This window comes from Rattus rattus, chromosome 4, assembly GCF_011064425.1.
Source record: "Rattus rattus isolate New Zealand chromosome 4, Rrattus_CSIRO_v1, whole genome shotgun sequence".
NCBI lineage: Eukaryota > Metazoa > Chordata > Mammalia > Rodentia > Muridae > Rattus > Rattus rattus.
The window spans coordinates 98,881,290-98,909,137 of NC_046157.1; the positions used below are offsets into that span (position 1 = coordinate 98,881,290).

A 27,848-nucleotide genomic window follows, 5' to 3' on the forward strand; every position below is an offset into this window, starting at 1 on the left:
TGTTTATGCTATAGGAGTAATTTCCCTTACTGTCAGCAATCTATCAGAACTATTGTTTCAGGTTGGAGAGATGGCTCAGTGGGTAAGAGCATTGTCTGCTCTTCCAGAGGTCCGTGGTTCAATTCCCAGTACCCACATCTGTCTTCAAATCCAATCTCTGGGGATCCAGCACTCATCCAGATATACATGGAGGCAAAACACCAGTGCACACAAAATAAAAATATGATTTGTGGAAAACTCTTACTTCAAAGTATGATCATAAATGATTAATTTCAGATGTAGGTCATAGATTGGAAGATGTAAGCAAGCTCTGTTTCTTTGTTAACACAGCAGAGAAGTGTTTGTTCCCCCTGAGAGTCACCATGATGTAAGAATGGAGGTGAACAAAATCTATTTAAGGCCTAGGAAGCATCTTGAGTAAATTACCTGAGTATATTTCCATCAGTATTCAATATCAATATGGTTAAAAAAAAATCACAAGTATCTTGGGTGATTAAGAATGTGGGTTAGAGTTTTCTGTTAGCAGAAAAATTTTTTTACAGTTTTTCCAGTTTTCTTCTAGCACGTATTTTCATAAACATCAAACGTCAAAACTGGAGCCAGTTTCAGTTCCCAAACAGAGCCCCAAATAGTATTTGACTACAGACTGGAACCTGAGAGTTGGTTCCCAACCAAGGAGAGGATTAATATTGAAACTTCTACTGGAAATCCCCTGACCTCTGAAGATGAAATTCAGCGCTCTGTGTCTCACGCTGGGTCAGAACTCGAGCGAACGCTTATTCGCCGACAGGTAACGATATCTTTACAGTTTCAAATTCACAGTCTGCAAACACCAGAGCCGCCCTTCTTTCTCATACCTACATCCAGCACACAGACGTTCTGACCTGGCTCATGGTCAGGTTTATTGCTGTTGGGATGTATTGTTCTTTTTTTTTTTTCTTTCTTTGAGAAACTTGATCCTTGCTTTCAGATGACTTGCGGTTATGATTAATCAACACCTACTACTAAAAGGTTTCGAAAGCTCTTTGACCAGACTGGGCTATTTGGCTTTTGCAGGGATGCTGCAATTTGAGCTTAAATATCACCAAGCAAAGGAAACCTATTGGTGGCAATTTATTCTACGTTTCATCTTTGGGAAATTGAGAATTACCCGGATCACCTGCCTCTCAATCTTTTCCAATGCACCATTTCTTATTTTAGAAATATGAAACGGATACAGTCTAGGCACTTGGCTAATCCTTGGGGATAAACACTGGGGTGTGGAAATGGAGTTTTCTTCCTGCTGCGGAGAATGAAGGGAAAGGGCTTTAAGGAAATAAATTAGAGTAAATACAAGCCACAGATAAATGCCTGGCACTCATTGTTACCTTGAAAGCCCATTCCCTCCCACTTGGAGATAAACACAGGCTATATCGGTCCACGCGTGGTTTTAGTGATATCATTAACCAGACATATTGTGCTTTATTATCTGTTATAGCCCCATCTTTATAAAATTTCTCCCAAACATTGCCCTCTTTTTAAAAAGTTTTAGAACTTCTCAATCTTGTATTTGTTTCTCTGTACCGCTGCTTACGATCCATATAAATCTGCGTATGTTTTTAATCTGCGCTTAAAAAAGAACCTCTGTGCCCCAGAGAGAGGCTTGTATAAGCTGATGCAGTAAGTTCTTTCTGAGAGAGACTTAGAATTCATAGGGCCTGGCGATTGAAGTTGCACCTAGACTGTAACAATCACAAAAAATGCCAAAGCTATACGCAGAACCCTGTTTGGGACACACTTTCTCCTCAGTATCAATTCCTTTCAGGTCAGGAACTCTCTGTAAAGCCATACTTCTGTTAAAGTGTGTGAGTGTGTGTCTGCGGTGGTGGTGGGTGCGCGCGGGGGGGGGGAGCCCTAAAGCTTATTAGAAACAGGTGCCCCTATAATCTAGGATTCCCCTCTAAAGAGGCTGAAGATGGCCTCAGAGAGTTCCAACCACACAGGAGCTGCAGGCTCCTTGTAACTAGATATGGAAAAGCACTGAGGAGAAATATTTAGAAAATAGTTTCAGATGTGCGCATTCTAACAGAAAATACTCAGGGAAACCGCAGAAACTCGATAGGAGAAGGATTCTGAAGGCACAGGATGGCAGAATGTCCTAAGGATTAGCTACAGCACTTTGATGTCCAAATTCCTAGCACAGATTTGGAGTCTGTGGTGGGAGCTAACAGCAAATATTTGAAATGTTTTGTAAAAGGCAGGAGTAAAAAAGAAAAATAAAAAAGAGATTAAAAGAAAAATAGCAAAACAAAACCAACCCCCCCCCCAAAAAAAAACCCAAAACCTGGACAGTATAGGATTGAAACTGCTAGGAGAAAAATGCAAATGCTTTTCATTCTTTTAAAAGGGGGAACAAGAATACCCTTGGCAGGGGAATAGGAGGCAAAGTTTAGAACAGAGGCAGAAGGAACACCCATTCAGAGCCTGCCCCACATGTGGCCCATACATATACAGCCACCAAACTAGATAAGATGGATGAAGCAAAAGAAGTGCAGGCCGACAGGAACGGATGTAGATCTCTCTGAGAGAGACACTCCCAGAATACAGCAAATACATAGGCGAATGCCAGCAGCAAACCACTGAACTGAGAATGGGACCCCCATTGAAGGAATCAGAGAAAGGACTGAAAGAGCTTGAAGGGGCTTGAGACCCCATATGAACAACAATGCCAACCAACCAGAGCTTCCAGGGACTAAGCCACTACCCAAAGACTATACATGGACTGTCCCTGGGCTCCAACCTCATAGGTAGCAATGAATAGCCTAGTAAGAGCACCAGTGGAATGGGAAGCCCTTGGTCCTGCCAAGACTGAACCCCCAGTGACCGTGATTGTTGGGGGGAGGGTGGTAATGGGGGGAGGATGGGGAGTGGAACAACCATAGAGAAGGAGAGGGGGAGGGGTTAGGGGGATGTTGGCCTGGAAACCAGGAAAGGGAATAACAATCGAAATGTAAATATGAAATACCCAAGTTAATAAAGATGGAGAAAAAAAAAAAACTGCTAGGAGAAGAATCCAAAATTATAGAATCTTTAAAAACAAGTGCTTCAGTAAACGGAATAATCACATTCGCATGGCCAAACTAGAGAAAGTTCCAGGAGGTGAAGGTGCCATTTTTTCTCTCTTGCATTGCACAGTCACATGGAATATGTCGGTAGCAACAGGCATGCGTGAAGCATCATGCATGTATGACTGTGTCACCATGGTGGGCAGGGCCGATGTCCTCCAGTGGATGCCCAGTAGCTGACAGCTGGCATTTCAATTCAGTAAGTACATATTGAATTTGACTTGAAGCCTCTAGGATGTGGTTTAGGGCTAGGTATGTACATACGTTAGGGCCAGTTTACACAGAGACATGCTGCCTACACTCACAAGGACAAAGTGAGAGTTGGTTGAAGAGACTACGGAGTGTAATGATATTTATCGATGAACAAGAGATTCCTGGAAAACTTTTCAGGGCCAGTTAACCTGGTTAAGACTCCATGGATCCCTCCCAGGTTCCATCAGGGTAAACTATAATCCACCAATTAGTTTGAAAGACATTCCACTAAAGACACTTCTTTAGCTACTGCACCCGCCATCCCTGAAGCAACTGTATCTAATGGTCTCCAGGTTCCAAAAAAATGACGAGATTGTTTCCTACCCCCTCCCTTTCATAAAGCAAAGTTTATTCTTATTTTGCATCCATGAACTCTCAAATCTAGGGATACAGTATCGGTGAGAGTTTGCAGAGAAATAATAAAACATACTCAAGGAGGTCTTACTGTATAAGCATTGAAAACTTTGTTCTATTTATGTTGACAGACCTGGGGCTGACGGGAGGGTGCTCTGAACCCGCCATGCTCATAATTTATCAAGTCAGCTACTGCTTAGACGCCAGGCAGCCAACAATGCTCTTCATACCTGTCGTCTGATTTTTTTCCTTCAACTTCTCCTGGAAGTTCTTTGAGAAGTCTGAAATTCCAAGTTTAAAATTCGTTTCACATCATGAAGGCCAGACTAAAGCACACCACAAAACACCTTTTAGAATATGGTTTAAGAGACGTAGAGGTGCTATTATATGTGTCTTTAGCTTCAAAATGAGAGCATTTGCATAAGGATCCTATGGTAAGTTATCCTTTGCCTTGCCCACGGTCATGGCAAAGTGCCCACAGTGTAAGTTCTGTGCCGCCATGCTTTCTGTGGACCAGTCTGCCACTGCTGGGCTGCAGGACATAGAAAATAACAGTTGGCATTTAGAGTGTTCTTGCTGTGATCCAAAGAGCTGTGCTTGTTATTCTGCCTGTGGATGGTTATATATCTATATCTATATCTATCTATATCTATATCTATAATCTCAATGTCTTTATGATGTAAAGAGGTACGCGATGAGAAATTTTGCCTCTCCCAGTCAATCTTTCCTTGTGCAATGTCTTCAGATGAACTTTTTTACTCTCCTTCACTTCAAAATCTCTTCTCACTTCTCAAAATTCAGACACAAAGCAACATAAATGCTTATTTTTTACCCTTTCTTACACAAATACCAGCCCATTACACATTGTGCCATGTCCTTTACGTTTCGTTTAATACAGACTTGGCAGTACAGACAGACATCAACTGTGTTTTACCATGCGGACATCCCCTAGTTGATTTAGCTAAAGCTTAGTGGTGAAAATATTATTCAGAAGCTCGGTTCGTGGGTGAAGAATAGATGCTTATGCTATTTAAACGATTATGGATTTCTTTTCCTAAGCCATACTAGTTAGCAATCCCATGGTGTGTGTAGACTTGATTCAGCCACGTGGAATAAACAGAGATCCACTGAAACAGTGTCTGGTGGAACTGAAGGTTCCTGTCATTCTGGTAGCTAAGAGACTAGGACCGTGTGCAGTGTCAGAATACAGCTTCAAATACAGAAGCGAATGTTTTCTTGAAGAATCAGAGTGAACTGGAAGGCTTGAAGTGTGTTTAAGGGACTAAGCCACTACCTAAGACTATACATGGACTGACCCTGGACTCTGACCTCATTTCAGAATATCCTGGAAGAGCACCAGTGGAGGGCCCCTGGGTTCATCTCTTCCAATTGGGGAGGGAACACCCATATAAGGGGAGGGGGGGGAGGGATGTTCATCCTTTATTTTGTACTGAGATGTACTGAGATGCTAGATTTCCTTTGACTTCTGTGTTCCTTCTGACTTAAGGGCATCAGATTTTGTTTTAGATCGGAGGTGTACGTATTTTTCTAGGTGTTTCCTACAGTTGCTTTTATTTTCGCTTCACGTGTCATGTAACAATCTTGGTTACTTTTGTCTGTATTTGTAATCATGGTTAGGAAGTGAATAAAAAGTAAATTATTAAAAAAAAGACAGGCTTCTGAACTTTCAAGGTCATAGAGATTCTTATATCTGCTTCTCACTTTTTATTCTCCCTGTCTGTTTTACATCTTGACTTACTTGGAATTTATCTTAAGTAAGACAGACATGGATCTAACATGACCTTTTCCTACATGAGCAGCTGGTTGCTCCATCATGGAAAAAATATCTCAGTAAATCAAAAAATCCATGAATCTGATCACCCACTGATGTTTTACTGAGGGGGGAAAAACCTTTCTGGTTGGTTGTGATAAAAAAGCCACTGGGAAAAGTAAGGGAGATTTTGAAGAAGTGGCAGTCTTCAGTGTAAGACAGGGTTATCTGTTGCAGTAAAAATAAAAGAGCAGTGAAACTGGTAATAGCTAAGTAATAAACCAAATGAGTTTCTAAAATGAATAAAAAATGTGGTATATCCATACCACAGGATATATTATTCAGAGGTAAAACAGATGAATTATTGAGGGCAGGTGCCCTCATTTTGAGTGAAGAAAAATGAGTTTCTAGAGCTTGCTATTGTATGAGTACAGTGCTAATTTCTCAGGGAGTAAGAAATCGAAAGTGAGCGAGCACTGACTTGTGGATCACAGAGGTTATGATCTGCGGGAAGGAGTGACTCTAAAAGCTCAACACTCGGGGCTGCAGGCCATGTTTCTGTTGACTGGTGGAAAGATTCTGAGTCTTGATCGTAATGGTACACAACTCTGTCCGTATGATAAAAAAGTATAGCGACATACATATACAAAGCAGTGTGTGTAAAAACTAGTGAACTCTGAATAGGGTCAGATAACAGTAGGCACTCATGTTGTTTTTTTGTTGGGGGAAGCCAGAGAGAGGGTACATTCTAACATGGAGATTTGTAAGAAGGATTCAAAAATTTATTTCTGTGTAGGTTTTGGGGGAAAAAGCCAGATTGTAGACTAAGTGTTTAGAGAAAGAATTACCTTTATTTTGATACTTATAAGCATTCACTTTTTGACTTTACTTAATGTCTTCAAGGAGAAAGAGGAGGGAGATTTAGGGATAAGACTAAAGCCTCATTATATATTTTATTAATTTGACCCCACGCTGCACATACATGGCACAAGGGATAATGAAGTGTCAAGTCAGGACTTGAGCATATGCCTTGTCCCCAGCTCTTTGATATATGGTGTATTAAAGCTCCTAATCGGAGTCCCAGTTTCTTATGCCATAAAGTGTGGATCAAGTCCCTATTCACTTTAGTACACTTTTTTTTTTTTTTTTTTTTTTTTTAGGAATTACACAGAACAACTTTCATCCATGATTTATGAGTTAAAACCATGAAGTTTTATCCTTGTTGATGTAATACCAGGCAGCTCAGTCACTAATCTTTTATTATGTTCAGTTTCAAGGGAATATTTTCTATATAAGTTCAACTCCTATGGTACTCTCCCTTCTCTAATGTAGATGCAGCAAAAACGAAACCAATAGACTAGTGTATGTAATGTGTTTATATTTAGAGGAAAAAGATCATCAGAAACAAAAATGAGGAAGCTCACTCGTTTGAAAGTTGAGCAGTTGAGCATACATGCACTTTTCCTCTTGTGATGTGAACATTTCTGTAACTTTTTATTATTTTATTTTTACTTATTTATATTTATATATTATTTTCATTATGAACTTTATGTGTATGGTTGTTTTGCCTTCGTGTATGTCTATATACCACATGCATACCTGATACCTGCTCTAACCAGAAGAGGGAGAGTGTCAGATTCCCAGGAACTACATTTACAGAGGCTGTGGGCTGCCATGTAGGTGCTGGAATAGAATTTGGGTCCTTTAGAAGAGCAGCCAGTACTCTTAACTCCTGAGCCGTCTTTTCAGCCCATTTTCCTTTAAAGTCTCTCTCTCTCTCTCTCTGTGTGTGTGTGTGTGTGTGTGTGTGTGTGTGTGTGTGTGTGTGTGTGTGTGTGTGTGTGTGTGTGTGTGTGTGTATTTGTGTCTGATTCCTTGGAGCTGGCATTATAGACAGTTGTATTACAGACAGTTGTGAGACCCCAAGACCCCACATGAGTGCTATAAATGGGACTTAGGTTTCCTGCAGGAGCAGAAAGTGCTCTTAACCACTGAGACATTTTTCTAGCTCCCATGCTTGTCTTTCCTTGATTTACATCTAAATTATTTGAAATGAAAAATATGATTATGCCATTTCCCCTTTCCCTTTCTTCCCTCCAACTTCTCCTTAGAGTATACCGCTCCCCTACTCTCTCTCTTTCAAATCCCAAGATCTCTGGCATCTGTTTCTTTAACTGTCAATATGTGTATTTTTGTGTGATACACACACACACACTTTTGTAGGTGTGAGTGTTTTGCCTGTATGCATGTCTATATACAACATGCTGTGTGTGTGTGTGTGTGTGTGTGTGTGTGTGTGTGTGTGTGTGTGTGTGTGTAGTCCATATAAAGGTACTTGCATTCAGGGCTGGCCACTTTGTATTGGATGGCTAATTGGAGGGATCTTGTCTGAAGATGTCTCTCACTCCCAGAATTCTGTGGTTGCCTATAGTTCTTGTCTGTGGTTGGAACTCCACGAGATTTCCCTCTTTGCATTCAGCGTGTCTATTGGTATTGCCCTTGCTCAGTGCTTATTTAGGCAGCCATGTTCATGTGGCTTCATGGGTATAGCTTCCCTGCTTTTTCTTGGAGAAAGTGTCATAAAGGACACTTTATTTTGATCCTGCCCAGCCCCGACTAATCCATTTATAGCACAACTGCATGTTTACGTTTTTAATCATATTCACAAGGAGGAGCATTCTGGGACATTTTCAAGCACAAACTTTACTTATGTTTCAGGGTGAGAAAAATTAAGAAGTTCTTCCCAGTGCTAACCAGTGGGGATAAAATTGCTAGTGTTGAAACCTTCTAGGACAGGCTGAAAACCTGGACCCCCAAAGAAAGCCACTAATCTATGTAACATAATCTCCCACTAATCCATTAATGAATTCTTTGCCCTGCTCCTTCCTTATTCTTCCATGTGTAGATTAAACGGATTACACTGTAATTAAATTCTACTCTCACAAAAGGCAGTGTTGCAGAGCTCGAGCTTTTGGGAAACCAGTTTTCTCTTCCTAGTTTCAGTGATGACTTACAGTTGAGGACAAAGCACCCCTGCTCCAGGGCGTCTCATTTTTTCCACCTATAGAGTGAGATAAACAATGTCTCAGAGGGATATAGTTCTGCTTTTTCAGCTCCGTATTCTAATAGGGCTCCAGATTTCTTTATAGAAGGGTTCTCTTTGCAGAAGTAGAGGTATATTTATATTGTTGTGATTCTTAATAGACACAAAAGCTTAAAATCGAATTGTAAATGCCTCCTACTAGATAGTGCATTATCCACGTTCCTAAATACTGCAATCAGCTGTGCCCCAAGTCTCTCTGTGATATTTATTAAAAATTTAAGGAAACACACTGCAAAGACATACCACAGAACATTTTCAAAGCCACGTGTAGCGGTCTAACTGCAGGGCTTCCACTGAAGTTAATGGGACTCATACTGGTAAATTCGAAGCACCACTTTGAAAATTTACCCCATAGTGACAGTTTAATGTTTATTATTGATCGTAAGTTCCAGATAACATCTTGGAGCAAAAGGGACTACTTCTCAAAGGAAATAAATATTCTTTAATGAAAGAGATCTGCATTTGCAGTCGCCATAATGAATGAGTCTAGGGCACCGTCATCTGGAATGAAAGCTCCCAGGAATTTCTTGTTAGTTGCAGTTGCCAAGGAGGCTGTAAAAAGTTTCCATCACATCACAATTTCAGTTGCACATAGAAAACAATACATTTCCTTTTTAAAGTAGAAATTGCACGTTTGCAAGGGCAAGGCCATACATACGTGGAAAAGTTGTGGGTTGCTACTTTATAAATTATTCCCCTATATATATGTTACGGATAAAACGTTCTAGTACGCATAGATGACTAAAAGACCCCAGTCAAACTTCTAGACATCTTTCACCCAGACATTTATATTAGTTCTGAAAGTTTTCAGGTTCTTTGAAACTGTCCATATTTCAACCTTCCTAATGCTTCAACCCTTAAATATAGTTGTTCCTCATGTCATGGTGACCAGCAACCATAAAATTATTTCCTTCTACTTCAGGACTGTAATATTGTCACTGTTATGAATCAGAATATAAGTCTATAATGTGCAGGATATCTGATACGTGACCCCCGTGTGGGTTGAGACCCAGAGGTTGAGAACTGCTGCTCTAAAGGTTGTGACTTCTGCCCCATTCCTACCATCTTTTCTTCCTACTGTCCTTACTGTCCTTGACTTACAGCCACAACACACAGTGCCTCTTGCCCAAGTCAAGCTCATAAGATCTGAGGAAACTTTTCAAATATTCTTCCTTGGATTGGAAAGGTATGTGCCCAAATACTTTCAAGACTGACTCCTTCTAAAAAATATTATGATAGGCTCAGTATTCTACTACTTGGATTTTCTTGGGCTGCACAATCGAAAATATCTCTCCTCCATTCTCTATGTTTCTATTCTCATCATTCAGAGCTCTGCTTGGTGTGTGTGTGTGTGTGTGTGTGTGTGTGTGTGTGTGTGTGTGTATCCCCCCCCCAGATGACTACGTTTCAAACCTGAGATGATCTTGGCACCTTTGTCTTAGAGAGTGAATCATGACAGTTTATATCCTTCTTCCCAGAACTCTTCAATGTCCTTTTGGCTTTCCCCATTCTAAGGACATATGGGACTGCTCTCTTACAAGTAGGGACTACTTTTATGAGTATTTGCGTCTTTTGCATTCAGAGTGTGCCTGGCACATAAGAATTCTGTCTTTGAATTATTTTTTTTCTTATCTAGCAGGAGCTAGGAAGAATAATATAAAAAGATATCACTGGGGACTACTAAATTTTGTTGAAGAAATGAGGACAGTCTCAGTTTTTCATTTCCTTCTAAGAATACTTTTAGTATCGTGAAATAATAGCCTTTTATCCTTCCTTTTCAGTCAAGTGCATATCACATTAGCACCTAAGTGACTACCATACTGTTAGTGAACAGCTGGAAGCATTTCTGGGAGGGAGACGACTTTTACAGTTTGCAAAAATATTTTTTACAAAAAAAAAAAAAAAAAAAAAAAAAAAACCCTACTAACTTCCAATTTGAAAATCCCAGGAACCCTTAGAACGACATTCTATAAGAGATTAAGAAGTAGCTACTAGGCATAGCAGTCTGTTTATTCCTTAGTTTCTCCTTCAAGTTAGAATGCAGCAATAGATATAATTGTTAAAAATAAAGCAAATGTTGCTATTAATGTTCTCGAATAAACTCTGGCGTTTTGAATTTCCTATGCCAGAAGACATCAGTTGGTGCCAACGGTCAAAGTTCAATCAAGTTTAATCTTAAATTGTCAGGAAACAATGAGCAAGGGGTTATATTTTTTCTACAGTAAAATCATTGGAAAGGAATCTTATTTTTTATTTTTGTTTTCTTACCTTCTTTCTAACTTGTTATCAGTTTGTTAAGTACTATCTTACTTCTTCATGTTTAGAATGGCGTGTTAGTGGCTGGAAAGAAGGCTCAGTATTTAAGAGCATCCAGGTTTGGTTTCCAGACTCACACGGTAGTGTCTCACAACTATCGATAACTCCAGTTCCAGGGGATTCAGTGCCCTTTTCTAGTTTCCACAGGCATCAGACATACATGTGGTACACAGACATATAGGCAGGCAAAAATACACATACACATAAAGTAAGATAGCAGTAAAAAATTAAAAAGCATATTATAATACTCGAGTAGAATTAGTAATATAATACTTATAAGGTTCTTGAGGCAATTGGTAGCATGTAGCAGTCCTCAGTAAATAATGCTACGAGAAAGATAATGGAACACTTTTAATAGTATTTGATTAAATAGGTTTGAACTGTCCCCAGTTGACCACAGGAAGAATCTGTGTTACGGAAGGACATGAACATGTCGTTGAGAAAAGAGGCAGAAGAATGCGGGACTGTTAGGCAAGAGCCTGTGAGAAAAGTTTCCACTAAAGGGGATTAAAAAGCTTTGAAGGTACTGAAAATGACACGGGTCAAGAACAGGTCTATTCCAGTAAAAGGTGGGGATGGCAGAGAAGCAGAAGAGAAAAAAAAAATCTTCAGTTTGCAAGCCAGTGGCAGTTCAGAGTCTCTGTTCTAACTTGTGAATGCATCGACAACTTGACTTGCCTTATAACATGGTGAAATCACAGATGTATTTTAATAGCCTTTGCCATGTGGTTGATCTAATAAAGTCTTCTATTTTTCTTTTAGCCAAGTAAGAAGCTGGCCGTGTTTTCTATAAAACAACCAAACCAAACCACCACCACCAACAATAACAACAGTAGTAGTAGTAGCAGCAGCAGCAGCAGCAGCAGCAACAACAACAACATCAACAACAACAACAACAACAACAAAATACTTGCTGGCACTCTCTCAAGAAGCAGTTACTACAGATGAAAGACAGACATGCTTGGTTTGCAGGAAACATCTGAGCTGTGGTTAACCCTCTTCGTTCTCTGCTGGAAGTAGCACAGGAAACTGTTAAAACAGTGATAGGAAATCAACCTACATTTAACATCAACTATAGATACAAGATTATTAGCAGGCTGGCATTTTCTGCTGCACTGAGACATGCTTGAAGACTGAAGAAAAAAAATATAGCCCTGTTATGACTGGTTTTAAAAAGTAGTCACCCAGGAATCCAAAAATAGCCACCATTTGAAGTTGAGACTGCCTGACACATCAGGTTCATTACTGTGATCTAAGTACCAGCCTTTGATGCTATTTGCAATTCTCCAGTAGGCCATTAAGAAAAGCTGGATAAAAAAGAATGGCTGTGATACAAGTCTGGGCGGTGCTTCAAGCATCTCCCTACTCATGTTATGGAAGGAGGCACTCATTTTGGGATATAGAAAATTCATAAGGAAGCCAACCCAGGTAGTTACTACAAATTTGCTTCATCGGAGGCAGGACTGTAGGGATTGGCCAAAGCTGTAGGAAGGTTTTCAGAGCCGAGTGTTAGAAGTGGATCTAGTTGAACATGTAGGGATAAGGAAGGGTTTTACAGTTCTAGATATAATCTTACCAATTTTCAAATGAAGCCATCAAAACTGAGCAAAATATTTAAAACAGTGATAAAAGGAAAGATCTGATTTTCTAAAAATGCAGTTGTTTTTCCTAGAATGTTAAATATTTACAATATGTTTTCCAAACACAAGTGTACAATGTACGCTTTCTTTAATTAATTGAGGGTTGGTGGTTCAGAAAGAGGAATGAATGCCAGTCTCTAGAATCAGCTTATGGGACCTCTCCCAAATAATATCCCAATGGTAAATAAGGATTAGTACTATGTAAGGTCTGAGCGTGGTCATAGCTTCTGTTTGCTTCCAATGGGAAGTGTCCTCACTGTGGTGTGTTTTAGTTGGCTTTGAATTGCTCTGAAAAACACTGACCACAAACAACTTGGAGAATAAAGGGTTTGCTTTGTATTATAACTCCCAGCTCACAATCCATCACTGAGGGACTCAAAGCAGGCACAGAGGTAAGAATCAGGGAAGAACTATGCTTTCTAGCTTGCTTTCTTACTCAGTCTTAGCTTGCTTTCCTATATAGGCCAGGTCCACCCGCTCAGGGGTAGCATCTTCTACAGTGGGCTGGGCCTCGTGTATCAAACATTGGTTAAGATAATGCCCTACAGACTGCCATAGGTCAACCTGATTGAGGTGATCCCCAATAGACACTGTCAGCTAACATGGCTGTGTCACGGTGTTAGCTAAAGCTATGTGTGCCTAGAGGAAACATTTCCCACTTACAAGGCATAACAGGAGAGCTGCCATCCTTTGCACATTCTATTCTTAAATGTTCAAGATTTCAAAGCAAATATTTGGCATATTCGGAGTTCCCAATCTTTCAAACATATGAAGTATTAATAAGTCTTGGTGTATGTCAGAGTCTTTCATGCTCAAAACACACATCACAGAGAGATGAGAAAGGCGCGATATCTCCTTTTGCATTTAGTAGTGTAGATTTGGTTGAACAAGGGGACCATTGGCCTGACATCATCATTCTTAGCAGTTTACACAGCATTTTCATGGACCCCCAAAGAGATCTAGGAAGGGTCTCAACGATAATGGGGTATAGCTTTTGCCATCAGTAGGTGACATTTGATTTCTCTGTGTGGATAAATTCAGGGATCTAATACCCATAAGCCACATTTCACTATTACGTCAACTAGGTTGAAACACAGCTGTCACATAGACATTAAACAAAATACTGAAAGCCATGCAAAATTACCTTTACTGCAAGTAGATATTTGATCTATGCTGTAATGGATAGTTACATTATGTATTTATCCGTGCCAACTTACAAAGCTGTTAGTTTTCTAGCTGTAAAATGCCCACTTAAACAAAAGTCCCCCAAAAGTTAACAAAAACTGAATTATGCAGACATTAAGTGTACAAGGTCACTATTGATAGGCAAGTAAGATGATGGAGAACAGAAGATTACTTTCTGAGAAAGACCTCCAAAGGTCTGAAGCAGACACAGAAAGATTAAAAGGCTACTGTGTGTTGATGCATCCATGGCTGGAAAGAGTTACCAAGACGCAGTAAGCATTTGGGAAAGAAATTTCTTTCTAACTTGAAGAGCAGAAATACATGGGCATTGCCTTTGGAACTGGAACACAACAACTTTTAATTGATTTTAAGATCTGGATTGGAACATTCTTGCAGTCATCCATGAACTGACCTTAAACTGTAAAAGTTGAGTGAATCTTGGCCAACCACCTGCCTTGTGAGTTGTTCTCTTTGGGTTTTTCATGGCACAGAGAGCCCTCTTTGGCAAGTAGTTTCCCATCAAGTGATCATCTGTCCTAACTTTGTTTGAGTAAAGAATTCAGAGTGAGAAAGATGCCCTCTTGAGGGGCAGGCATCAAATGTTTAATGCCTTGCTTTCCTCCATGCCTCAGCATGATGGTTTTGTAGATGAGAGAAGTTGGTATTTGTAGTGCCTGTAGAGAGGGGAACTCTACTCCTGAAAAGCACTCTGCTTTTCTCTCACCATAGGGAGCAAGATGAAGGGGTGAGATCAAGGAGATTACTCAACAATTCCTCACTCCCCAAACAAGAGGGTAAACTATCCTGTAAATTAAACCCGACTCTCAGCTTGGAAATAATTGGCGTGAACCTCACTAAGAACTTCCAGCATTTTGGATCTGAATGGTTGCCTAGCAAGTGAGAAGGGCAAAAGGGCAGGAAAAGCAAATTTAGCTGTCTAATAATAGCTTTGATATGCAGAGTTTTCAGTTTTATGATATGATGTTAAATAGTGTTACTGAGAGATGCCAAGTCTCAACTCCACAGGACTCTATAACACTTTCATCAGGAGACATCATTTCAAATGTTCTCTCAATAGAATCGAGTCCCTCCTAGAAGTACAGAAGCCAGGGGCAACACAGAAACACACTATTGGTTTTGGAGCTATAGGGTAGGGACAGGAGAAATCCTAAATGGAGTGTAGAGCTCATAGTTAGATTTAAAGTTTCCAGAGCATAAGGCACACTTGTGCTATCATTGTATGCTAAAGGGTAGAAATAATGCATTGATGACCATTTGAATCATTTGAAGATAACCTGGTGGCATATTGCCAAGCTAATCAGCAGAGGCACACATGCACATACATGCACATACATGCACACACACACACACACACACACACACACACACACACACACACACACACACACACACACACAGAGGGCAGGGGAGAGAGAGAGAACACAGTCCATAGTAAGTAGTTCCTTGATATTCCCTTCTAATATCTGCTGAATGTTGTAAAGCAAGAGAGAGAGAGAAAAATGCAGTACCATCAATCCCGGACTTTGATACTCACCTATAACACAGAAAGGCTTTCGAGCAAACCTCAGTCTCCCTTGCCATCCTCTATAACGACAACAGCAACCTGCAGACCAGATTCGAATGATGAACTCCAAGCCAAAGACAACGATCATCACGAACTCCTAAGATATCAGAACAGACGTGTCAGAGAGAAGCATTGTAGAGTAACAACTAAGACGCTGTGTGAATATTTCTTCGCCTTTAGGGCCTGTGCTTGGCACATCTGGTTGATGTGTAAAGAACATCTCTTCTCCACAAAACCAGTGTGAAGATCACTGAAGCCTCCTTTTTTTCTGAGTCTTGTCTTCTATTGTGGGATGTGTGCTTCCTCAAGTCTCTATCAGCATGAAAGTGTCAGCTTTAATAGGAAACATGCAGGTCGAGTAGGAATGTTTTCTCACTAGGGATATGTAGTGTAGCTAGCTTTAACTGCTTGGTAACATGAAATAAAAATCAAGCCAAGAAATACAATGGCAAGCCCTGTAGACATAGAGCTTCATGGTGTTGTGAGGAATGGCATAATCCCTAAACCTTTAAGAGTTGTCTCTGCCGGAGCATGACAAATACAGAGGCAGATGCTTGCAGCCAACTATTGAACAAAAACGGGTCCCCATTGGAGGTGTTAGAGAAATGATTGAAGGAGCCGAAAGAGTTTGCAACCCCAGAAGAACAACAATACCAACCAACCAGAGCTTCCAGGGACTAAACCATCATCCTAAGAGCACACATGGACAGACCCATGGCTCCAGCTGCATATGTAGCAGAGGATGGCCTTGTTGGGCACCAATGGGAGGAGAAACCCTTGGTTCTGCCAAGGCTGGATCCCCCCTGTGTAGAGAATGTCAGGACTGGGAGGTGGGAAGGGGTGGGGGGGTGGGTGGGTGGGTGGAGAACAACCTTATAGAAGCAGGGGTAGGGGGGATGGGATAGGGGTATTATGGATGGGAAATGGGGAAAGAGGATAACATTTGAAATGTAAGTAAAAAAAATAATCCAATTAAAAAAATAAAGAGTTGGTCTCAGAGGATACAAAGTAAGTTTCAGGAGTATTCAGCCTTTTGTTACAGTGTCAGACTCCCCTTAAGTCACAGGCAGTTTCAGAAGAATAACTATGCGCGTGACACATGCATCTGATGTCTGTCAGAAGGGAGACCTAGAATCCTCCAGATCCGAAGCTTGTTAATTATCATGCTGCCCTTTGGCAATGGCTGCCTGGAGAACAACACCCGTGCCAGCAAAATGACTTGGAGATTATTTAGGAAGACTTGTGAGTTAACCCCGGGGAAAGACCAATGATAGCAGCTTTTAAACAGTCAGTCACTGAATGAAGAAGGCAAAGGGAATTCACAAAAGAAAATAATTCTGGAATAACACTTGCAAAGTCATTTGTCCTTATAGGAACAGCCCCCCCCCTTATTAAAATTGGCTTGTTTTGAAAAAAGGCAACTACCTTTCTTGTTTGAAGCCAAGGATTGTTCTTATTTATAGAACAGATGAGGCATAGTACTCAACTTTACTATAAGGGATGGATTACAAAATTAACTCATGGTTTTTATATAAGCTGCCTAATATCACAGATGCATAGACTGTAGAAATATCAAAGTCCCAACCCACTTTTCATTAAGGTCAAGTTGTTACCAAACTCATGAAAACTAGACTTTTGTATATGCTTTATGAAAACATGTCTTTAGAGCATGTATGATATACTCTGCATTTGACATGCCTCACAGAGGCATAGCATTCCATTCTCCTATTATTCTGCATTAAGGAATCCACAAGGATGTCTCACAATGATGGATGAGTCTCCCATAGCGTTATTACTCAGTATTATTAAAACACAAAAATGAAACCAACCAACCAACCAAACAAACAAACAAAGAAAAAAGCCCAGACAACAACAAAAACCCTAAAATAAGTAAACCCTGCAGATCATCACTGTCGATCATGTATGACCATAGACTTGGTCATCTGTGCATAGTCATTTTTTTCCTCTGTGTAGCACTGACTGTCCTGGAACTGGTTCTGTAAACCAGTCTGGTCTCGAACTCACAGAAATTCACCAGTCTCTGCTTCTGGTCAATCTCCTTTAATCTCCCCAAAGGATTAAAGATGTGCACCACTGCAGCCCAGCACATCATGTTCTCAGTAGCACATTGTTGAACACACACAAACCATGCTCTAGAATAAAAAGCCCATTGAGCTAAATCTGTGCACAACAAAGTTCATTAGCAGACCCCACCATTACTCTTTCACTGGACTTTTATTTCTGTCAGGAAGTTTGGTACTCCAGTTGTCAGAGATTATATTGTGGAGGATACTTTCCCCACAAATCTTGATGTGTGGACTCATCCCACAAACACAGCCATATAATGATGCTTATGTCTCAGACAAACAGATAACACCAACAGATATAAGAACATTGTTCTTAAGAAGAGAAATGCTCAAGTCACTACCCCATTTCTATGCTGTAGTGAAGCAGGATAACATAACGTATTTCTACAAGGCCTTTATTTAATTCCCATTGCTCAGGAATATGGCCGTATGCTTTATGGTTTTGTTTTATTTTTAAACGATATTATGGGGAAATGCCAGCATGCCTACTTTGTGAAGCAGAAGCAAAAACTGGTAGAACTGAAATGAGAACAAAGAAATCCGTAATTATATTTGGGGACATCACCAGCCTCTTTTCTCAGAAGCAGTAGAACAGAACCAGTGGGCAGAAAGTCAGCAAGTCTAATGAATATGTGAATAAGGGAATGAAATGGAATCTAGATAGAGATTTGCATCTCCCATGACCACAACAGAATATGCATTTTTTATGTTAAAAAACATCTTGATGTCATTCTCTTGTTCATTTAAAACAGTTGAAGACAGAGCACTTCGTTCTAAGCTATCAGCAAACTTCAGCTTTGAAAAGATTAAAATTGCTTGGATTGTGTTGTCAAGTTATAAGGGAATTTTTTATAAATCAATAGTAAAAGGATAAGCAAAGTCTTAAAAACATGGAAGAGAATTAAAATATACTTTTACATATTTTATTAAAGTAAAATCTCAATGAAAATTATCAAGTATAAATAACTTAAAGAGAATGAAAACACAACCTATCAAAACGTACATGTAAACCACAGCAGTGAATAGAACAGAAGAATAAAATTGTCCCAAAGAATGCAAATACATATATACATATATATATATTACAAGAAAGTAATAAAATAATAATAATAAACTAAACAAAATTAATGAAACAAAAAACAAAAAGCTGATTCTATGAAAAAAATCAAATAAAACTAAGGTCTTTTGTAGGCTGATAGAAAGCACCCATCTCAAGAATGTTATAGAGGATGTCACATAGACATGGTGGCTGTGAGATATCAATAAGGAGTCTCTGTGGATGTAGCTTCTGACAGTAATGGGACACAATCTCACAGCAAACACCCTTATCCTCTGGCTTTCCACCCCTTCTTATACAGAGATGTTACCCAGTGTTAGGAGTGGAAGTGTTCTGCAGATGTATATGTAAAACATGAGACCCATGACTCTACATTTTGATTGGCTGTGGTGTTCTGTAGTGGTCTCCATCTATTATAAAGAAAAGTTTTCTTGATGAGCAGAAAGGTTACACTTCTTCGTGGGTATAAAGACAAATATTTAGAATCTAGTTAGAAATCATTCTGGTTTAGTAAAGTAGTGGTTGTACATTCTTCTCCCAGATCTCTGACTTCGTTAGCAAAAGGGATGACTCCATGACAGGCTTCAAATTGGCAATCCAGGAGACTAGGCCTAAGAACTGGGCAAGTTCAGGCAAGCCCAGCCAAGTCAGTTACTAGAAAAAAAACCCAGGCTCCAGCCCCCATGCCCTGGTAATGATTCTGGAGTGCCTAGAGATGAAGCTCACCTATCCTGGAGTTCCTCAGCAAGTTCCAGTCCCCAAGCCCCAATAATGGAATGTCCCTAGAGATGGACCAAGGTATAGGTCACCCTCAGAATCCCCTAATGTTCTTTAACTCAGGCCTGGGAGCTCTTTTGGTTTTCTCTCTATTCTGGTAATGGGAGAGCCCAGGATGCTGGACTTCTGCAGAGTAAAATACTCTTTGAACTTACATACTATATGAGTCTGTGGTATCGTTCTTGGCAAATCATAGACCCTTACACTAGCACTGAGTAATTACCTAGCTTTCCAGTACTGGACATGATTTCCTTCTTGCTGAGAGAGTCTTTAGTTCAGTAGAGAGCCGTTGGTTATTGCCAAGGTATGTGTGCCATTACTGGACCCTTAGGATGATAATGCTATGGTAGTCATTGTGTAGTTTATAGACACCGAACGTCTAACCAACCCTATTGGCTAAACAGGAACTGAAAAACGATGAGGAAAAGCACAAAAGGCCTCAATGCTACATAAAGAACTACAGGTAACAAAGGGATGCTAAGAGTAGGAAGAATACTTTCTCAGGGAGAGCATACCAATTTGTTTTCTAGGACCAAATGATCAACCCTGAAAACATGCATAGTAAGTCTCAGTAAGTCTGAGCATATTTAAACACACACACACACACACATACACACACATGTACAAGTATGCATGTAACAACAATTAATGAGAAATGAAGGCATGAATTTGAAAAAGGAGCAAATAAGGAACGATGGGAGAGTTTGGAGAGGGAAATAGGTGGAGACAATGATGTAGTTATAATTTGAAAAAGTAAGAGAAGCAATTAGAATGATAAAAAAGAAGAAGAGCTAGAGGAAGGACTGAAGGAGCTGAAGGGGATTGCAACCCCATAGGAAGAACAACAACCAGAGCTGCCAGGGACTAAACCACCAACCACAGAATACTCATGGAGGGATTCATAGCTTTAGATACACGTGTAGCAGAGGATGGCCTCATCTGGCATCAATGGGAGGGGAGGCCCTTGGTCCTGTGGAGGGTTGATGCCCTAGCATAGATGAACGCTAGAGCAGTGAGGCAGGAGTGGATGAGTGGGTGGAGGAGCACCCTCCAAGAGACAAAGGGAAGGGGGGGATGGGATGGGGGGCTTGTGGAAGGGAAACTGGGAAGGGGGATGTCATTTGAAATGTAAAAGAATAAAATGACTAATAAAAAATAAAAACCATAAAGAGATGCTAGGAATAACGGCAAGCATGATAAATTTGACAGCTCAGAAAATTAAAAAGAAGCCATGACAACACACCAAAGAATAATCTGAAGAGTTCTATAATCTATAAAAGATTGAATCCACAATTTAAAAACATTTTGAAAAAGCCATGTGTAGGCCAAGCAATTTTGATAATGAAACCAACCAAATAGATGGAGAAGAGTCATGTCTGTTCCATACAATGTTTTTACAGACTACAGAAAACAACAAAAGTTCCATTTCCCCCCTCCAACTTCACAGAATTTCTTCCAGAAAATACAGAGCATTCCTAATTCTTTTTTCCCTATTGAGACGAGTTCTTTGTGGATAAGCCATGTTGGCTTGCAGCATATTGTGGATCCCAGGCTGCCTTTAAATTTGTGATGCCTGCTATTCTATCTCCTGAGTGCTGGGGCCAGAGGCATGTGTCACCAGATGCCCTACACCTAATTCACATTTTAAGGAAATGATTTTTGTCTTGCTATGGGGTTCAGACTGACCTTGAATTCCTGTGCTAAAGCCATTTTCCGGCCATCTCTTTTGGGAAAGCTTAGGCTACAGGCATTCAAACTATGCATGGCTAAAGTTAATTGAAAAAATAAACTAAAATTATGATCGAATATCTCATATCATTTTATATTATTTTATAATATTTTATATCATTTAGATATAAAAATACAATAAAATATCAGCAAACTAAACCTGTTAGTATATCAAAAAATATGCCAAGCAGGATTTATTTAAGGTATGTAAATTTAGTTCAGCATTTGAATCCAAGTCACAGAATGCATTACTGTATCAGTAAACCAAAGAAGATAAAAGGTCACATAAATATATCAATCAGTTCAGGAAAAGCCTTTGGCATCTATCTATTCCTTATAAAATTTTCAGCAATTTAGAGAGGGTGATTAATATTATCAAGTCAATAAATATTATCTACAAACCCCCTACAGTTAACATATTTAATAGTGAAAAACTGAATGCTATTTTCTAAAATCAGAGTGAAGCAAGATGTCTACATTTATCCTTCTAATTAAACATTTTACTATACATTGTAATGATTGGAATGAAGCAAGTGAAGTCAATAAAAAGATCCAGCTTAGAAAGCCAACTAGAAATGGTTTGTACTATCACAGTACATGACGGTCTGCAACATGTCAAGGAGTCTCTAGATACAGTCTATGTTTTGTTTTGTTTTTTGTTTGTTTAGAAAATCCACTACACAAAAAAGTCAATTACATTGCACGAAATCCTGACATGTACAATGAGCATGTTGCAATCCAAATTCACAGTATAATATCATTTACAGCCATTTCAAATAAAAATAACATTTAGACACCTACTTAGTAGAACACATATAGCTTATATATCATGAAGAATATAAAACTACTAATGAAAGAAATAAGAGAAGGGTCAGTTAAGTAGATAAAGACCACATTTGTTAAGCAGAGTAGCTACTATAAAGGAGTCCTGTGCAAATCTCAGAAAACCTTTCTGGGGATGCACAGTTTTTTCAGTGGTATGCAGAGTCACTTGCCTTTGAAATTTTAATGCAGTTTGGCAAAGATAAACAAAATTGCTCTCCAGAACTTTAAAGTCTATTCTATGGTTCCAGTGACCATGACTGTGTGGTATTTGCAGAAGGACTGACATACAGAGCAGTGGGTAAGTTAGAAGATCTTGGCTATAGAACCATGTAGAGATGCTCTACTGATCTTTAGTAACGGTATAAAAGCGAATCAGTGTAGGAAGAACAATGTCTCAACAGTCATAGTAATAGACAGGAAGGAAAGACAGAAGGAAAAAAGAAGGACAGAAAGAGAGAAGTGTAAGCAGGGAGAGGGGTAGAGTAAGTAGGTAAGGTGAGGAGGGGAAAAGGAAAGGAAAGGAAGGAAGCAGGAATCCCAAGTGTATATATAACCTCACAGGTTACACTGAAATCAGTGATAAGGAATCCGTGCATAAGCCAGGAGCAGTTGCATACAACTTCAATCCCAGCACTTGGGAGACAGAGGCAGGCAGATCTCTGTGAGTTCAAGGCCAGCTTAGTCTACAAAGGTAGTTTCAAACTAGCCAGAGCTACATAGTGAGACCCTGTCTCAAAAGGTCAGGGGACATAAATATTCAAACCATAAAACTTACAGGGAAAAACATACCCATGCAGAAGCTCAAGCCAAACAAATCCCCAGCACTAAAGAAGGAAGGTAAGGAACGTGGACATAAATTCCTACCAAGCAACAAGCTTTTTGCAATTGATAGCTGATGAGGGAGGCAAATCAGGTATCTTCAGGGGAGTGATACTGGGTATCTTAACCCCTCTCTAGGATAAGGCCCCATGCACCCGAGTAGCTGGTCAACACAAGCCTGACTCCGTGTTTTGTTTTGTTTCTGTCTGTCTTTAAGAAAGAACATGAAGCTGGGTGATTAAGGAGGTGGGGGAGGACCTGGGAGGACTTTGGGAAGGGGACAGATTATCATCAAAATACATTTCATGATGTTCTTAAATAATAAATAAACCAGAAATATAATAGACATTTTTTATATGTTTGGACCAAGAGAAATGTTATTAGTCTTGAAATTAAGAACATAAATACTAGAAGCAAACTTATATTCTGTCAAAACTGAAACTTTGGTTGGATACAGCTTAGGCCAGAAAACAAAAAGATAAGTTACAGACTAGAAGAGAATATTTGTAAACCATAAATCTGGTAAGGAAGCAGTATTTAGAAGACATAAAAAATAAAAATATGAAAAATTAATAATATTAAGTAAAAAATTTAATTACAATATTGGCAAAAGATATTATTGAATCATTAAGATATTAAAATATATGTTGATGTATATGCATAGAGTATATATATGTATATACATACAGCACACACACACATATATACATATATATATATACATATATATACATATGAGAAGAAACAAATGACAAGGACACACTTGAAATAATATTCACATTATTACCCCACCAGGGAAAGTAAAACCTCAATAAGAACCACATTGCACAGCATTCAGTATTGTTAAAGTAAAAAGAAATAGTTAGCCATAGCAGAAAACACTGAGGAATCTGGGTCAGGGGAGTCACACAGTATGGGTGAAGGTACTAAATAGGGCCTCCAGAATGCATATTGGAAAGTTCTTACTGAAGTAACATAGGATTGATATACAGCAACTATTGTGTTCTTGGGCTAAAGAAATACAAAAGCTCAGTCATGAGTGATGGCAGCAGGTTTACTTGTGACTGAAGACAGACAGTAAGGACATTAAAGTAATGTCACCGTAAGGACATTAAAGAAGCTATCTTGGTGTAGCCTCACCAATGAATACTAGTCAACAACGAGCCAACTGATACACACAATTGGAAAAAAAATCACTAGAGAATTCTAGCAGGTTACATACCATTATCCCATCTTATATTCATTTCATTTTTTTTTTCTTTTCGTTTTTTCGGAGCTGGGGACCGAAGCCAGGGCCTTGGGCATGCTAGGCAAGCTCTCTACCACTGAGCTAAATCCCCAACCCCCTCATTTTTAAAATAAAAGGAGTGTAGAAATGGAGATTGGTGTTGCTCAGTTGGGTTGCTGGGAAGGGGTGGGTGAAGCAAAGGAGGGGAAGTTCTGTTATAAAAGGGCCTGAGTTCAGTCATCAGAACATGGAGAGAGAGAGAGAGAGAGAGAGAGAGAGAGAGAGAGAGAGAGAGAGAGAGAGAGAGAGAGAGCTAAAAGGGGGAGGGGACAAATGAGCTGTGTTTGCTGTTACATGATTCTAAGCCCAACGCTGGGAACACAGAGACAGGGGCTTGCTGGTCTACCGTCCTAATCTAGTGCATCCTAGGCCAGTAAGAGACTACATCTCAAAACAAAACAAAACAAAGCAAAACAAATCAACACACAAACAGAGGAATGACAACCAGGGTAACCTCCTGTCCTCCAGATATGTGTATATACAGTGGCACTTACGAAACTGCACACACACACACACACACACACACACACACACACACACACACACACACACATGGGCAGTCTCAGAGAGCCTCAAGTTGATGGAAATGATTGGAACCTAGGTCGTTGCCATAAATACACAAGCCCACAAGCCTCCACTTGTGTACATACAAACAATGTCAAACTAGAGAAACCTGAATAAGACCCAAGAATTCTATCAACCCTTTTGTCTTAGTTGTGATATTATATGGCAGTTTTTTCCTTTGGGGAAATGGGGCAAAGTGGACGTCTACGGTTCCTTACAGCTACACGGAGCCTATGATATCTAGATGAAATGATCAGTGAAAATAAGTCACTGCCAGTGATCAAACTCTGGGGTAGTCTTGGAAGAAGGAATGTGTTTCTCATGCCCAGTTGGCTAGGACTTAGCATCACCATGTCCTGGCAATGCACTCTCTAGGTCAACCTCTATGTAGGGTCTTCACGTGTTATTTTCAAAGGAGTTGAAGCTCTGTTTGGTTGAAATGATCCAAATGACTTCAAATGGTCACCCAGAATAATTGAAGTTCGAGACAATTCTTTAACAGCTGTGAGACAGACCCTCCCACCTTCCTGTCTGATCTTAGGTTAAATCAGTTTTCACTTGTCTGAACTATATTGTCCACCACTTATTTAAATAATATTTAAACGACTGTGTGTAGGTTTGCCGATAATATTCAAAGTACTTGATCTCCTTGGAGAAAAGGTTGAGGTAAAAATTGATGTGACTAATCCTGGAACTATCCTTCTCTACTGAAGCAACTAGCAGGTTGACTTTTGACAGTCTTCTACAGAGCCACAGACAACGCTAAATATTTTTATTATCCGTCTCGAAGGAGTTTTCCTGTTTCACCATTGTTCAGCATATTCTTTTGAGGGTAGCACTCTTAGTTTCCTTAAATAAGAAGGGGCCAGTTAGAAGCTTCAGTAGATAAAGGCATTTGCTACCAAGCTAGACAACATGAGTTCAATCCATAGGACCTACATGGTGAAGGGAGAGAAATGACTATTGCTAATTCTCAAATGATTTCTACTTATGTGCCCTAGGCACAGATACGATCAACTCTCCCCACCTATCTCCATACAAATAACCAACCAGCTAACTTCATTTTAAAACGAGCAAAGAAATGTGTATAAAAATCTAGAAACCTAAGAGGCATGAAGCAGCGAGTCTTAAATTCTGTCTAATGGTCTTTGAGACTGTATCATTAAGCCTCCTTCCCAGATAACGAGGAAGCCTAGCCGGGTGGTATCTTTTCATTGAATAAGATGACTTTTTTTCTGTATATTGCTTGATATCTACTGTCTATTCATGAAGTTAGTCTGTTTACAAGTTATTCTTAAAATAGTTTTAGGTGCAGATTTATTTATTTATTTATTTTTGGTATAAATTCAGGATTCCGAAAGGCACATGCTGTAGTTTTCTCACTAACTAACAGCATTGCTAATTAAAACAGTGACCTATATCTAATTTACAAGCTGTCTGCTGCGACTATTAGTTACTTTTGTCTTGTTTTTCTGCTGTCAAATAGCTCTGTGTGTGTGTGTGTGTGTGTGTGTGTGTGTGTGTGTGTGTGTGTAGATGAACTGTCAATGTTACAAACCTCCTGACATTTACACTAGTTCTTAAAGAGCTGTGGCTAATTAAACACACAAAATGTAACTATTGCTTCTATTCAGAATATTACCCTCATCAATTCTCAGCCACTTCCATTCAGTTTTTGTGTGTGCATATATTTAAAGCAGTACAAAGCTAGTGAGCCAGCATGCCTTGTCACATAATCCCTGAAGGAAAATAATTTGTGACATAAATGGTAAAGAATAGCATTAGTTGGAAGGATTACTGGTTATAGTCATTGTAACATGGAAAATTCCACCAGAATAATACACAGTGAAAGGGTGACATAAAGAAATGGAAATGGCCCTTTGCTTACACTGGAATATGAAAATAATGAACAAAAAAAATTTCTTGAATTCATGCCTCTTTGGAGTGTAGGAAAAATATTTTTAAAAGCATGTCTTCTAGGGCTGGAGAGATGGCTCAGTAGTTAGGAACACAAGCTACTCTTCTAGAGAACCTGGGCACAATTTCTAGCACATCTGTAACTTAATTAAAGGGGATCTGACACCCTCTTCTGGCTTCTACAGGCACTGCACACACATTATCCATTGCCCTCCAAGCCAGCAGAACACCTCTACACATAAAATAATTTAAAAATAATTAAAAAGTAAATATGCCTATGGAATGATCCTCAGAGCTCATCGCATACCGTTAAAACTTAGTTTTCAAATGTCTCCTTATTTGGAGACACAAATTATTATATCAACAATTAGTGTATCCGAGGAGAATTAGAGAAGCAAGGTTTTACAGAATAGAACAATTCTTTCTAGATAGAAGACAAATGGAAGCTTTCAAATCAGGCCCATGTGGTGGAGGTGGTGGTGAGCAGACAACGGAACTTTCCAAAAGTGCTTAGCCTGTGGGAGGTGGTGTGTGGATGAGGACACAGCAGTCGAGTGGGGGTACAGATGGAGAAGGTAGAAAGAGGTGCGAAGGGGGCATCTATGCTTCCAGCCTTGGAACACGAATGCTTCAGAGAGTTTTAAAATGTTCAACTGAGCTGCCTCATTGGTCGAAAGGTGTGGAAAACCACAGGTAAACTTTCAAGTAGAGTGAGAAAAATATAGCGTTTGTCAATCATCTCTCTTTGGGGGTAATTAAATCTTAACATTTCTCTAAACATATTTTAGCCTTTCAATCTTTTCCCTTTCTGAAATCTGTCTCCTCTGGAAAGGAAAGTATGGAACCATGTCTATAAGACAGATTTTATGTCAGTTCTCTAGAGGGGAAAGTGAGAGAATTTTTTCTTGTCATGTTCAGCATGTTTAAGACATAGTTCCAAAATGTCTTGAGCTTTGGAGCAAACACAAATTCAAGATGGCACTAGGATAGTTCTTGAAGGCCAAACAGAAGGAGCCTCTATTTATTTTAGTCTCACTGAAGGCCCAGGCTGTCTTACTGGACTGGGAACTTGGAGTTGATGGCATTGTTGGTAGAACAAGGAAACAGTAGGCATAGGCCTTAGAGAACATGGCTTTCAGAGAGGAAAAAGACAATGTAGTGTTAGAGACAGACAGAAATAACATACTGTATGACTGTCTTAGTTAAGGTTCCTTGCTCTGAAGAGATACCATGACCACAGCAACTCTTATAAAAGACAACATTTAATTGGAATTGGCTTACAGTTTGAATGTTTAGTCCATTATAGTCATGGTGGGAAACATGGAGGCATGCAGGCAGATATGGCACTAGAGAAGGAGCTGAGAGTTCTACATCATGAACTATAGGCAACATAAGGAGACTGTGTCTCACACTGGGCATAGCTTGAGCATATAAGATCTCAAAGACCACCTCCACAGTGACATACTTCTTCTAATA

The 27,848-nt window shown here is 39.6% G+C and overlaps 1 protein-coding gene across 1 annotated transcript in view; it reads right to left on the bottom strand.

The window, feature by feature from the left end:
• Positions 1-27,848, bottom strand: part of Kcnq5 (potassium voltage-gated channel subfamily Q member 5) — a 550,136-nt gene that overhangs the window by 128,759 nt on the left and 393,529 nt on the right. Inside the window, exon 3 of the mRNA XM_032900855.1 lies at positions 15,281-15,407. Coding sequence (XP_032756746.1) covers positions 15,281-15,407 — 127 coding nt within the window. The remainder of the gene's footprint in view (positions 1-15,280; positions 15,408-27,848) is intronic.